This window comes from Cinclus cinclus, chromosome 5 (genome assembly GCF_963662255.1).
Source record: "Cinclus cinclus chromosome 5, bCinCin1.1, whole genome shotgun sequence".
Taxonomy (NCBI): Eukaryota; Metazoa; Chordata; class Aves; order Passeriformes; family Cinclidae; genus Cinclus; species Cinclus cinclus.
In genome coordinates, this window is record NC_085050.1 from 31,755,561 (window position 1) to 31,769,823 (window position 14,263).

The following is a 14,263-nucleotide window of genomic DNA, read 5'->3' on the forward strand; positions in this document are numbered from 1 at the left end:
ACCTTGTACTAAATGAGTAAATGAAAGCAGTTTAACTGCTTTAGGACAGTATCCAAGATGCTATCAATGGGACAAGACTGAGCTGATCCAAAGTCCTTACTAAAAGACATGGGAGTCCAGGAAACAGCAGAGCTAATCCCAGACTACCTCACAAGCTGTCTCCCTCCATTTTTTTATTATTTTCACTTTAGGACAGTTGTTTGACACTCATTCACACAGTCTAACAGTTCCCACCATCTGTGTTCTGTTGTCTTCTCTTATGTGTAAGCTTAAGGAAAGAAAGAAGAAGAGAGGGAAGAGAAATGTGAAGCAGGACGGTCTTTGTCTGCATTTGCACAGCACGTGCCATAACACATTCTAGCCAAAACTAAGCTCCTAGAGCCACAAGTAATAGTATGGAATTTAAACTCAGTAAAAAGTTACTTTCCAACTCCTCTGTTGTCACACTCTGTGGGCTTTTTTTGCTCTATTTCCTTTGGTTTTTCAGTAACAGTTGTATAATTTCTGCTTTATTTGTTCTCTCACATACGCGTATTAAAAATTCTTTCCTTCTCCTCTATTTCCTAACTATTTCCTCCTACACACTCCCAAAACGCAGTATCTAGTTTTATCTTGAGGATGTTTTTCAATTAAATAGCAAAATACCAATAGCTTCACACTTCAATGCTTTTATGCTACTTTGACCTAACAGTCATTTTAGTGAAAGCACTTCAGATTTTAGAATTCCAGTACTTCTATCAAAGTGGAAAACTAGTTTCTCAAACTTGCTTTATATTTATCACTCTGAAATGAGGCACATGCATTTAGCATCTAGATGAAAACACAGTATAATTTTGAAAGATATATTAGGATTTTCTTATTTCTGAGATGCAAGACCACCTTTCTCCCAATTAAAAGGCTAGAACTGTACATGCACCCCAAATTCAAATTATCCTGCATAAGACCCATCCACTCCAGATAACTACAGCATGTAAGAAATTAACTGTTTCATATGAATTCTGTAGAACATGTAACTACAACGGGGAATAGAAACAGCTCCCTGAATGTTGCATTATCTGAACACAAACAACACAGAATAGAGTGCCACAGAATTATGGTCAATTTAGTCAATGAGCTATTTTAGCCACTAATTTATTATTCATTGCATTTTGATAAACAATGGGTTTTTATGGCTTAATAAAAAATTCTCCAACTGGTTTGCCCACATAGGCTCCTGCCTGCATTTGCAAATGCCCTCGGCAAGCCTGTACTATTTGCCAACAGTTTTTTGTTGAAACTAGCTCTGCTTCAGAAGCTGTCCTGAAATTAAGGATACACAGTTGTTCTTGCCAAGAGAACATTTCCAAGTGATAATTATTTTTACCTGCAAAAACCCCTCTGAAATATGCATGTCCAGAACTCAAAAAGTGGGAAATTCTGCTATAAAAAATAAACAATCCCACATGAATTGCAATTTGTTTATTTGCAATGGCTTCCACATTTGCCAATATGCATGTACCAAAAGGCAGAAAACCTATTTTATTAATAAACATATTTTAAATTCATAGGCAGCTCTTCTGATCCTGTGTTCACTTACAGTAAATTACAAATGACCTTTGGAAATATTGCCTGCCATTCAAACACTAATGACTCTCCCTGCTTATTTAGGATCAGTAATTAAGTTTGGGAAGATTAATTTTCTACACTTACCTCCTGATGAGAAAACAAATCACCAGGAAGTCGTTCTAGAAATGAGGAAAGTGAGAATGATGACTTCTTTCCTTGCACATCAATAACTTTGAGGTGCTCTGGGGAGGGGCTCAAGAAGGCATAAAGTGCTTCACTCTGGCAGAGTCTTTCATCAGAGAGTAATTTCTATGAAATAAAAATAATGACACATCACAACACAACAACATGTCAATTAAATATTTCTTGTTAAGGAATAAGAGGTGTTGAGGCATCCAATAAAACTTATTAAGTCACAGCTCAGAGGACGTGTGAGAAAAAAAATCCCTATCTCACAAAGATACTTTAAGAAGATATTTCTAAAGTACTGGAACTAATAAGAATAAAGCTTTTAATCTTACAACTTTGTTTTGTAATGATTTCTCATTTTTAAGGAACTTGTTGTGAAGAGTTTTAGCTGAATTAAAGCTGAATTTAGTGGCAATTAAAGGATTCATTATTTATGATTCCTTAATTAATCAAAGTTTACATTAACTTACTACTAGAGGAATGGTTACTATCAGTCAAACTCATCTCAACTTCAGGCATTCTGGATAACTTTGACATTTACAGTGTCAAAGATTACATTTGACCTATTTGTTCTACACTCTAGGCAATAGAGAGTCACCAGCTTCTCAATTCTCCTTTTCAGATATCTGTTGGTTTTGTCTTTATTTTCTTACCTGCAGAAAGTTATTAAGCTGGTTCTTGGATTTCTCCATGAATTTCTGGTCTATGGATTTGAAGGGCAGTTTGCTGAGAGAAGGCAACTGAACTTTCTTTAATGATGGAAAACACTGTGTAGGAGAAAGGAGAGCCCAATTAAGATGTATGCAAAGAAAAAGACAGGTGGCTCAGAATAGGAATGAAGAGACTCCTTTTTACTCTCATCTCTCTTCCAAACCCCTCTCAAGAAATTATCTTCCTTTTCCCACTGCAAGGCTGACACATCTAAACCCTTTCCCCTTTACAGCAACATTATCTATTCCTTATCAGACAGAAAGGCTAAAGAGCTGTGAAAAAAAACCCCAACCTTCTCTCTCCCCAAAAGCTGTCATTTCTAATACTTATCTAGAAGCCAGACATAACCTCATTCTTGGAGCAGGCCCTTGTATGACAGTGCAGAGCATATACCATTTTGAAATGGGGTTAGTCAGGTAAGACATTATTAAGGGGAAAAATCAATTATAAACAAGTTTTATAAGCATCTGTCAGAAACCAGAAATATGCAGATAGAAATCTTGCTCTAAAGGGCTAAAACCCAAAAAGCTGGCATTCAAATCAGCAGCATTAAATCCTGACAAATTTTGGCAGTTTGTATCTTGCCCCTCTGGTAGCCAGGATTCGTACCTCACTGAGTTTGCGGTGTAGGTTCTGAAACTCATTGAGCTTCCTGGGAACAGTCCAGTTCTTAGTTTCAGCTCCACCAACTTCTTGTAAACTCACCATGACAGAGTAACAGGGCACTTGTTCTCCATTCTCTTCTAAAACCTTGTGGGGGAAGAAAAACAGATAAGGTAATCTCTTTTGAAAGTAAACAGTGGAACATTTGAGCTGCCAGATGACTGGACTGCAAACTCAAGTCATCGGTCCCACGCTTCTCTTGAGATCTGCAAGCTACATATGGAGCAATTCCCTTAATGAACTAACCTTCACCCAAAATGCTGTGCCAGTCCTGAATCAGTCCTCCACCTCACCATTATACCTTACATACAGTTTTGCAATGCTGTCCACCAGCAGTCAAGCCCCCTGACATGTCTTCTTCAAACAGCTGAGCGTATTATTTCAATTTTTTAGGTACCTACCATGTAGCTTCGTGATTGCTCATCAATACTCCATCTCTCCTATCTGCATTTACCTCAGTGCTCTCCCTTTATTTCCACCCTCCCTTCCCAGTGCTTCTGCTGAGGCTCACCCACACACCAGGCACAGCAGCTCTGCAGCTGCATCCTGCAACAGCTGGTGCTGTTAGGGAGTGATTTCTCTGCTCACTTGAGCTGTTCTCCTTGCACAGTTTGTGGTATCCGTGCACTATTTCTGAGGGACTCACAACTTGACAAAAATACTAATGAATCCAATGATAATCCTCAGCCAGAGGAAGAAGCAACTAACAACATTGTGCAAATGGGAGAACTACAGCAAAATTAAACAATTTTTCTTGAGACAATGGCAGCAGTGTAACCACACTATTTCTTAATTTGATAAAAGAATTGACATAAGAATTTCATCCTTATGTCCTATTGGTAGCAAATTTCTGTTTATTTATTTTGAGGAGACACCCGAATTGATTATAAAAGACAAATAAGGGAAATACATAAAACATTTCATTCTAGAATGCTTGTCTTTATATACATGCAAATAAGTAATTATGAAATACCACTCTCAGTCTTTTTGAGTGAAGTTATAACTTTAAAGCTTTTTTAAAAAGACTATTTAGCTAATCTAATTATGACACCTTTTCTGAGAAGCCTGTAGAGATCTGACAACACAATGCTACTGATAAATAATTTTGACAACCAACGACATCACCACTGTAAAAGCCATGTGGCTGAAATGTACCTTCATATTTTTAAGCTATTCAGAGCTGTACATTGATAATATTCCTGATTCATTCATCATAAAGCTGCACAAGGACTACTGGGAAGCCAAGTCTGATGCCCAGATTTCACAAATCTCTGTCAAAAACCTGCAGCAGCACTCAGACAGAATACAAAGCACCAGCCTGAATGCCTGCAAATGTGCCTGGTTCTCTGTGCTGCTATTTGGAGAAGTGCCTATCTCCTGCCAGACTACTGCAGAAATAGATGCTTGAACAGCCTTCCAAGATGCAGGTCAGAGAGACGTGGTGCAGAACTACTGGGATCATCTGGGACAGTCCCTGCCCTGTCTACCCTGAGCTAGACTGGATCTGTGTTTGTAGGTGACTCACAAACACCTCCTGGCTGTCATTTTTCAGTACTGGGAGATCAGTGCTGAAGCTGCTGATTTGAGTCATGCCTGTGATTTTTCCATGCCAAATTTGTTCCCAGAGCAGGGATTTGCTTGTGTAGGGTCATCTGAACTGTAGAGAGAGTAATCCCTCTGAAAGTGCATTCTCAAAACGGGAGGACTTAGTACTCCTGCTTCAAGTTAGGGTCCATGTGCAGAAACATCTAAATTCCAATTACTAGATCTAGACACATTAAATCTTTTCTTCAAGTACCCCCAAATACCCTCATAAAAATACTGACGATGTTCAGGATCCTCTTAGGAATGCAAAGTTTTTTATCAACTTAGGTACTTGTGAATTTGTTTTTCTAAATTAAGTAACTGGAAAACAGAAAAATTGAATGTTAGGAGGTCTTCTAAACCAGAAGATGTGGTCCTTTGCTGTTAGCAGACACCATCTCACACAACTGCTATCATGAATGAATTCAAAATAGAGAACCCTGTTCCTCTGATTCTCCCTTTGCTAAGTTAAGCAAATGAAAGTGCTTTCAGAACCACTTCTAATGGGTGAAGTCCCTCATTTAAATCCAGTCTTCTCAAGGGACACAGCCTAGCACCTGCAAAGCAACTGTAACACTTCCTCATCTTGAGTGGGAAACTCCTCTCCTATGTAGTCAAGGGCTGCATTTACCCCGACAGACCTGCTGCCCATTCAGGATGAGCTGCACATCTGACAAGCCACCAGCATATCTACTGTTTCCAGCCAAAAGGTGCTCCAAGGTCAGAACTGAAGCCCAGAGTTCCTGCTGAACACAAACCTTGCATGCCACACCGTGAAACTGCACTTCTAATACTCTTACCCAAAAAATAGTCCAGCTTTCCCCCAACCTCCCTAACCCTTTTCTAGCCCCATTTTCAGGTGCTGCCTGTACAATGTTGAGTACAGGGGGAAAATCACTTCCCTGTTCCTGCTGGCCACACTATTTCTGATACAGGCCAGGATGCATTTGGCCCCCTTGACCACCTGGGCACACTCCTGGCTCATGTTCAGACAGCTGCAAACCAGCAGCCCCAAGTTCTTATCCACTGAGCAGCTTTTCAGACACCTTTTGTCCAGGTGTGTAGTATGGTAACAACAAAAATAATGAATTTTTTCACCTTATTCAGATCAATTTATTATGAAAGCAGCAAATTTTTAAAAAGATGTTAATGCTCTGAAATAGTCTTTTGTTGGACAAGGGAGACAGAATGTCTGTTACAATATTAACTGATACAAGGTCAAAAGCATTAAAGTAAGCAGATCAAGTTAGGTTATTTAGCTCTAAGTTATACACCTGTAATGGGGAAGAGACTCACAAAATTACACAAGTTATCATAGGTCCCCTCATTCTGCAGGTACTGTATTTTTCAGCATCTACCAGTCAGCCAAAACAGAGTCTCCAAAGTAAGTTTTATCAGAAATATGAGCTACCAAAAGACACCTAGAGATTATATTATTTACACTGATTTTTAAAATATATATAGGCCACACACACAGTATATTTAAATGACTCAAAACTATAAAGACTGAAAGATTCAAGCTAAGAGATTACAAATAAGGGTTTGGACATGTTTTTCTCCAAGACTTAAGTGATTATTTTTTTGTGCTTTCTCTGTTAACTGATTTAGTAGATCAGTTTAAAAGGTCAATGATCGGCTATTACACTTTCAGCTCAAAATGTATAGAAAAATTTACTTTTACAAAGGTTTTCTGCTAAACAATAGGGTCAAGGTTCTCTCTCTAAAATCACTGAGCTATATTCTGAGACTTGCAACAATATATTTTGCAGATAGAAAGACTATCACCTGAAATCATCAACTGCAGTTAGAATATTCTCAAGCAATTCATTAACACAGATACCTACAACACCCATGTTTTCTCCAGCCTACCCTTTTGAAGCATGGAGCTGCAAACAGCACAAGTAATGCAAGCCTATATTTAATTATCTAATCCAGTACTACTCATAAATTATACTTAAGGCAGCAATCAATTAGAAGCCTGTTCCAACCTCCCTCCAATTTAGTCAAACCACCTTCTTCTCTGGTAATGAGATGCTGGACAGTTGCATATGGTTTACATATACATATGTATATGTATAAGTATATGAATATGTATACATGTAAAGCTGCCATTCTGCAGTTTTTCTGCACCCAGAGTTTATCAGATTTTAAGACCAGACTTCAAAAGCTACAAATAACTCTTAAGAAGACAACTTAAGAATTTTTCAGTACTCAGTAGTGTCACCCGCAAACAGCATTAAAACAAAAGCAAATCCAAATGTTTCCACAGGGAGAATTTGGTTTTAAAACCGGTGTTTGACATTTTTTTGACCTGTTGGATTTATTCGTTCTTTTACAATGACTTTAACTGTTGACAGACCTATCACTGGCTTGCAAGAGCTTAAGACACAACCAAATAAACTCTACAGCACGCACTTTTTTCCTCCAACAAAGAGTTATAACCTCAAAAAAACTCTTTATATTCATTTTAGGACCATTTTCTTAATGGCATACAAAGGCAAGCCAGTAGAGACCCAACTAATCTTTAGTTCTTCATAGTGATACTGTCAAGAAGATTACTTATGTATGCCAGCCTACACTTACTACATAATAGGCATTCACTGACTTCCTCTCATGGTAAGTGTTAATAGAGAGCCAGAAGATGGTAATACTTTGTTTTCATTAAAATTTTTTACATTCATTCTACAATTATCTGCCTATGCCCAAATGGAACAGCAGAACAAGACCAAAACAAAAGTAAAAAAAATAACAACTTCTTCAACTTAGAGACATAAAGCACTTTCTTTCCAGGCATTCAAGCCCCTTGAAACTGCACAGCCATTAAATAAAATAATACAAAACCCAAAAAGTATAAACATTGCATCTTTGAGACATAGCAGAGACTCAGCTGCACCCAAGTGCAATAGCATGGTAATATAGGAAGAGACAGTTCTCATGAAAAGTGGTGCCCCTAAGATAGCAAATTACTTTACCCACTGCCAAAACTTGTTTATGTACATGCAGGTAATTTTTATAACTCCATTACAACAGTATCTGAGGAATAGAAACTGTGTGTATGCATCACAGTAGTCACTGGGGAAACAGAAGCATTCCAAAGAGGTTAGGGTCCTTTCCCCCACAAGTAAATTTTAAGTATAAACAGGCATAAGGAAAGTATCTACACATTTTTCTTCTGCTTTTCATGCAAGTTTAAATATATTCAGAAGATAAAAAGCCAGAAAAAAAAATCCCCTACCTCTCCTGAGACAATGAAGGCTTTCCACATGCCAAGATTCTCACACCACCAGTCTGTTCTTGCAATGTGCAGCTGAAGGTCACTGTGCTCTCTCTCCATCAGAGTAATTTCATCCTTCAGCTTAGAAACAATCTTCAGAGAAAAGTTTATTCATTACAATTGGTAGGAAAAAGCTTGTGCAGCACACAAGCTTTATGTCTTTAGGGACACTGTTCCCAAAGAAGAAAAGGAACAAAAGCAGAGGGAGAACAATTCATGTGGATTTAAAAACAAAACAAAACAAAAACACTAACAAAATAAAGTGAACAAATCGAGGATGCCTCAAACTTCTTGAGTACACAGCAATCTTAAAGGTCAACCCTCACACTAAAATAAAAACAAAGTTAGAAATACAACTATTATCACACCACCAGCTTAAAAGACACTTGAGATAGGATTATGTATTACACACAGTATGTTTTATAAGAATTTGAAATTGCCAATAATGCCAGAAATACCTCACTGAAGGCATCTTTATGATTTTCAGGTACACATCATGTGACTGGGAATAGATTTCATTTCTAGGAATTTACCTATGTTAGAAATCAGTCAGAAAATTATCACTTATTTAATTTTAGTTTTGAGAAGGCAAGGATTTGAAAATGTGGATTTCAATGTGGAAAGCACAAAAAGTAGCCAAACATCCTGCCAGAATGACAAGGGAAGGTGGAAACACACATAAGATGTGACATTAGAAACATGGTGGAAGCAGATGACACTTTTTCATTTTTAAATATGATATACCACTTAGCCAAATTTACCAGTTCTATCATTTACACCAAAAGTGGTACATTCTACAGAGCAACAGGAATTCTGTCTTGTTCAGAACTTCTGCCTCATGTCAGATGTAAAATATTATCTATGCGACAGCTATATAACAATTTTCTAGCAAATACCTCACCTTCAGAATAATTTTGTATTTTACTTTGTTATTAATGCTGAGGCTTCTCTAAATCACCTTACATTGACTCCAGCAGTATCCAGGAACATACAATAAATACAGAACAACTGGTAAGATTTTAACATAAGTAAACAGCTGTTACATTTACAAACCCTACACTGAGACTTTACAGCAATACTGGATCCATTTTAGTATTCTGTTTCAGAGATATATCTATTTTCCAAGACAAAGAATATTCTAGAAACAAAAACACACAAGGAAAAACCCACTACTTCAGTAGGGGTACAATCCCCACCTTCCCAAGAGCCCAAGCATAAAAAGAATATAGCTATTACAGTTTCAAGAATGCAAAGGGAACATAGAACATTCATGGGAATGGAACACTATATAAAGGTTTAGTTATACAGAATCATAGAAGGGCTTAAGTTTAAAGGGGAACACCCCAGAACAGCTGCAAACATTTTCAGTTGTCTGTAATAGCCTCTGGCAGAAGAAAGATGTGGAAGGGACAGAGGGAATGAAGCTACCCAGAGTGACCTCAAACTCTAGTGCCCACATCTTTCTCCTGGAGGTAGCTATGCCCTGAGCTGGGGCAGCAGAGAATGAGTGGGGTGTCACCTCCTATTCAGCCAAGCATCTTAGCACTCACCCTGAGTGGAGGAAAAATGTATAAAGAAGCCAGGTTCTGAGCAATGACTAATATCCAAGTACAACATTTTTGTCATCCCTAGCAGCAGGATTTTAGGAAAACACCTTGGCTACCTGTTCACCTTACCCACCATGCACCACCTGCAACCAAATCCCATTTCACCTGACAAGGTAGGCACAACAGGCCGTAATATCAACACAATTAAGTTGGCCCAAGTCATGTGCAAGTCACTTGCTTCTCCTGAGTATATTCTCAGATTGCTTACCTGTTTCACTTTGCAAAGAGAAAAGGATTTTTTTTGTTTGCCCTAGTCCAGTGATTTAAAGTCTCACATCCCTCAGAATTTTTCCTTTGATGACAGTGTGCTGTCTTCCAGCTCCCAGTAAATGAATCAGTCTCTCCTAAAGGTTTGGGGGTTTTTTTATCCCTTAGCTCGAGGGGGTTGTGCTGAGCCCCTGAGCCAGCAGAGGGCACAGGAGCTGAGCAGCGCATCCCCCCCGGGCAGCGCGGCCGGCACCACACACGGGGCACGGCAGGGCCACAAGGAAGAAACACTTCTTGCCACCGTCAAAGCAGCAAGAACACGGGACAGTGGTCGCTATTCCATTACCAACAAAGCAATATATGTCGCGTTCACAGTTTTGGTTACAACAGCTTTTACATATGGGAAAAAAGAACCAATTAAAACTAAGTTCCGATTCCACCTTCTATTTAGCAAGTTGACTGAAATAACCATCTGACCCATCCAAAATGTGACAAAAGGACATTACACAAATGTACCAAAACAAAAGTCAAATAAGAACCGAAGACCTTACAGGTACATACCTTTTTGTCGGGTTTTGGGGAATTACAAATGGAATTTAGAGCCTGTTTCTTATACTCAAGCTTGTCATTTAGCTGGCGAAGTTTATTTACAGCATAACTGGCCTGTTCATTAATTCTTGTGCTGCATTCTTCAGTAGTTTCTTCACAACCTTGGCTCTAGGAATAGAGGATGGGTGTAATCACTACATTAATATGAGAAAAGAGACAGCTATTCACAGAATGATAGAATGGTTTCAGCTGGAAGGGACCTTAAGGATCACACAGTTCCTATCTCACTGCCATTGACATGGACACTAACTAGACCAGATTGGTCAGAGCTCAATCCAGCCTGGCCTTGAACACAGCCAGGGATGGGGCAGGAGGTGGGTTAGCTCTGTAAGTTTTTTACGTATAAAAATAATTCTTGATATAGATGAAAATGTAGGTATAACATATTCCAACCATCAGATCTAACATGAACTGTTAGCCTGTTATAAAAAAAAACAAACCAAAACCAAGAGCCCCAACAGACAAAGCCTCATTACCATTTCCACAACAGTTCTCTGACAACTCATGGCAACTGTGTAAAAACGACCTTCAAGTTAAGGCTTTAGTGTAAATGAGACATAAAGTTTGTTTTAAAAGCAAAAACAGCTTAGTAGTCATGATCAATATTCAGAGCCAGAGAGAAAAGCAAATACTTAGCACTGAGCTCAAAGATAATGAGGATGGGGTAGCGGGGAACAAAAAAAAAAAAAAAAAAAAAACAAACCCAACCCCATATTTCTAACAAACAAAATCTGCCTCCCACAAACCTTCGCAAAATATATTTGTCATCCTGCAGAACAATCTAAACCAAGTCCTTTAGCTTTCTACACAGATTTTGCTGCTGTTTTTAGAAGTGTTAATAAAAAATGTGTTTAAAGCACATATGCCTTACCCTAAATTCATAAATCACTTACATATATTCATTCAGATAAACCAGGAGCTTTTTCCATCTCATGTAGTACAGGCATGCAAAAAAATAGAAAACTTCACACCTTTCAGTGACATTCTCCTTAACATCTTCTGACATATAGCTCAGCTTCCCCCTTCTTACTGTACTTCCCCAAATAGACATGAAGACCTTGAGATCTAGCAAACAGCACTCAGCTTTTACTGCTGCCATGTTCAAAGATCTTTGAGGTCTGTTTGTATATCTAAATTTATCTGTGGGAAGCTGAGTCTATTCTCATGATCAGGGGTTTCAGGTTATTTAATGATATTCCAACTAAGTAAACTGCATCTTTATATCACAAAGAAAAGACTAACAGAACGAATTCTCATACTCTTATAAATTCTGTGAGTTTTAGAGAAGACAATCCTATTGGAAATTCCATAGTATCTTATATCTTATTTTAAATAGTCTGAAAAGATAGACTAGTACCAACAATAACTGATCTCCTCTAGCATAACCCTCAAACATAATGCACAAGTCAGGAGTTCTAGGCTAAGAAATCCATGGCCTTCTCCAGCTCTGCATTTGCCTGCTATGTGGCTGAGTAAAAAACCATTAGCTCTATGCCCTGTCCTTTCTTCTGTCTATTCTGCATGGACTATAAACTCCTAGGGTCACAAACTTGCGTCCAAGCAGGCGTACAGACCTCAGCTCAGAACGTTGTGTTCTGGCACTACAATAACAAATAATAGTAATTAACAATAATGAGTGTAATTTAAAATGCTAATGTAAAGAACCATAAAAAAAGCCCAAACCTTACACTTGTTGTGGAGCATGGATTTAAAGAAAGAATCAAAAATGTTATTTTCAACACAGAAGAATTAAAAGACTTTTCACATGAAGTTCAGTGCTAGCAATCAAAGAATTACAATTAATTACAAATCAGTGAGGCTGTGCTCCCAGAGGTAGGCTACATGATTTCTCTGTCATTAACTTTTCAGACACTTAAAACAAAAACCACTGCTGAATTACAAGATCAAGTAACTTGTATTCAAAATACCAAATTTAACAAATAAACAACCAGTTCACTCAAAGCTGACATCATAATAGGTTGCACTGTCTTCCCCTGACTGGTAAACTGATAATGACTTCCATTTCTGTGAGTGACACAGAACACAGATGTCAGTCTAATTTTAGTGATCTGACACATGCAGCACCAATGCCATCACCAGATCCTCTCCTCAAAGTGCTGGATGCAAGCACTGCCTGCTTCTGTACTTCCACCTGTGATGTTTGTCCAAGTAGAAATACTTGGAGGTTTGTGGTGGTTTGTGGAGTTTTGTCCCAGAAATAGAAAGTGGTAACAGACAGGGAAGAACAAAAAAGTAATTCCATTTGCAGCAGAATCAACAGTCTGGCCCTTTCCAGATTCCCATTTTGTGACTTGATTTTCTCACATTTAATCAGGACACAACCTTTTGTCCTTGTCTCCATGAGCGCACTAAATGGCTTTTTATCTATTCAGCTATAGCAGTAAAATTTACAGAAAATTAACACAGGTGATGCCCACAGTGACCAAGAAGTAAGGAAGGACAGAGACCCAAAACTCAAACTAAACCAAAACTAATCTGTATTTGCTAACAATAGGTACCCCTCCAGAAACATCAAATTTCTAAGTTGCCATTTCAGATATATGGGGAGGAAAAACCCCACACACTTCTTAGCCAGTACTGCATTTTCACCAGAATTTGAAAGAACATGGGAACCTCCAGAAAGGCTCTTATAATTTGTTTTCATCTCAAAGACCCTGAAGCATGACACAGCACCATTAGAACTGCTCTATTTAAGACATACTCAAGCAGGATATACAACTTCATACTTTATTTGTTGTTAAAAGCGAAAAATAAAACCCAAAACAAACTACTTTGTTATAAGCAGACTTGGCATTATATTAATCTTTAAGGTTTCACAGCTGACACAGACTTCCTATCTGGCCCATACATATCCAAGGACTCAGAGGAAGGACAGATGATGCTGATGTCAAAAATCCAACTTTTTGGCAGCTACAGTAGGTATTATCAGACAGAGTACAGCTAGCCCTAAAGGGTTGTGTCAGTTTTCTTAGAGAAATCATTATCTGTGTTAGATTTGAATAAAGCATACGAAGAAATTAGAAAGCACAACATTTAATGCTTCAGGATGCTCTGGACAAAACTGTTAAGAGCCATTGTGCAAAGTCTCAATGACTGCAAGCACAAAGACACAAGGTCTTTGAAGTACATACTACTGTCAACACAGAGCTGAGTTAGCAGTGAGAAAGCTAGAAAACACATCTTGAATATTTTATCAAGGAAAAGAATACAGAGAAAAACAAACACTGAAAAGGCTCATCAAGCTCTAAAACACATATTGCAAGTAATTTGCTTATAACTATTCATCTCTGCAGATTTGCTGCTATGCAAACTACAAAGACTAGAACAACTCACCTACAGAAATTGAAATCATTTAAGCAATAAATACAAAAACCTTAGGTTCTGGAAAAATTATTTCAAAATAGCATAATGTAGATCAGCACTTCTGGGTTCTGCTTATTTGCTTACTTAGATTTGGTTTTAGACAAACTGTTACATTTCACTGAGTTCTAAGCAAGTTCACAAGCAATGAAGACATCCACGCTGATCTGAAGCAGCAGCCTGACTGAAAGAGGCACTCAATAGTCTGAGACATGCTCTTGTCAAAATGCTCTTGTATAAACACAACAGAAGTTCCCCTGACATGACAGATTTAGACAAGCCAGGGAAAAAAACCTGCCCCAAGAAGAGTTGCCATTGGCTTATTGCTTATGACATTTTCAATGCTCCGTTTTATTACCTACAGTTCATGTACTAGATTTATCTTCCAACATGGCCTATTAATTTATTCAATCAATCAATAAAAAACCACTAAGATTATATTTTACTCTGCTTTTTCTTCTCTTTTGTGCAACTTTTAATACCTATTTAGTAC

At 38.0% G+C, this 14,263-nt stretch overlaps 1 protein-coding gene across 2 annotated transcripts in view; it reads right to left on the minus strand.

The window, feature by feature from the left end:
- SNX25 (sorting nexin 25) overlaps positions 1 to 14,263 on the minus strand; it is a 68,547-nt gene that overhangs the window by 7,086 nt on the left and 47,198 nt on the right. The window contains exons 9-13 of one of the 2 annotated variants that reach the window (XM_062493576.1): positions 10,342 to 10,490; positions 7,928 to 8,059; positions 3,055 to 3,195; positions 2,388 to 2,501; positions 1,690 to 1,854 (exon numbers count right to left, since the gene is read on the minus strand). In XM_062493576.1, coding sequence (XP_062349560.1) covers positions 1,690 to 1,854; positions 2,388 to 2,501; positions 3,055 to 3,195; positions 7,928 to 8,059; positions 10,342 to 10,490 — 701 coding nt within the window. The remainder of the gene's footprint in view (positions 1 to 1,689; positions 1,855 to 2,387; positions 2,502 to 3,054; positions 3,196 to 7,927; positions 8,060 to 10,341; positions 10,491 to 14,263) is intronic. The other variant, XM_062493578.1, reaches the window with a different exon arrangement.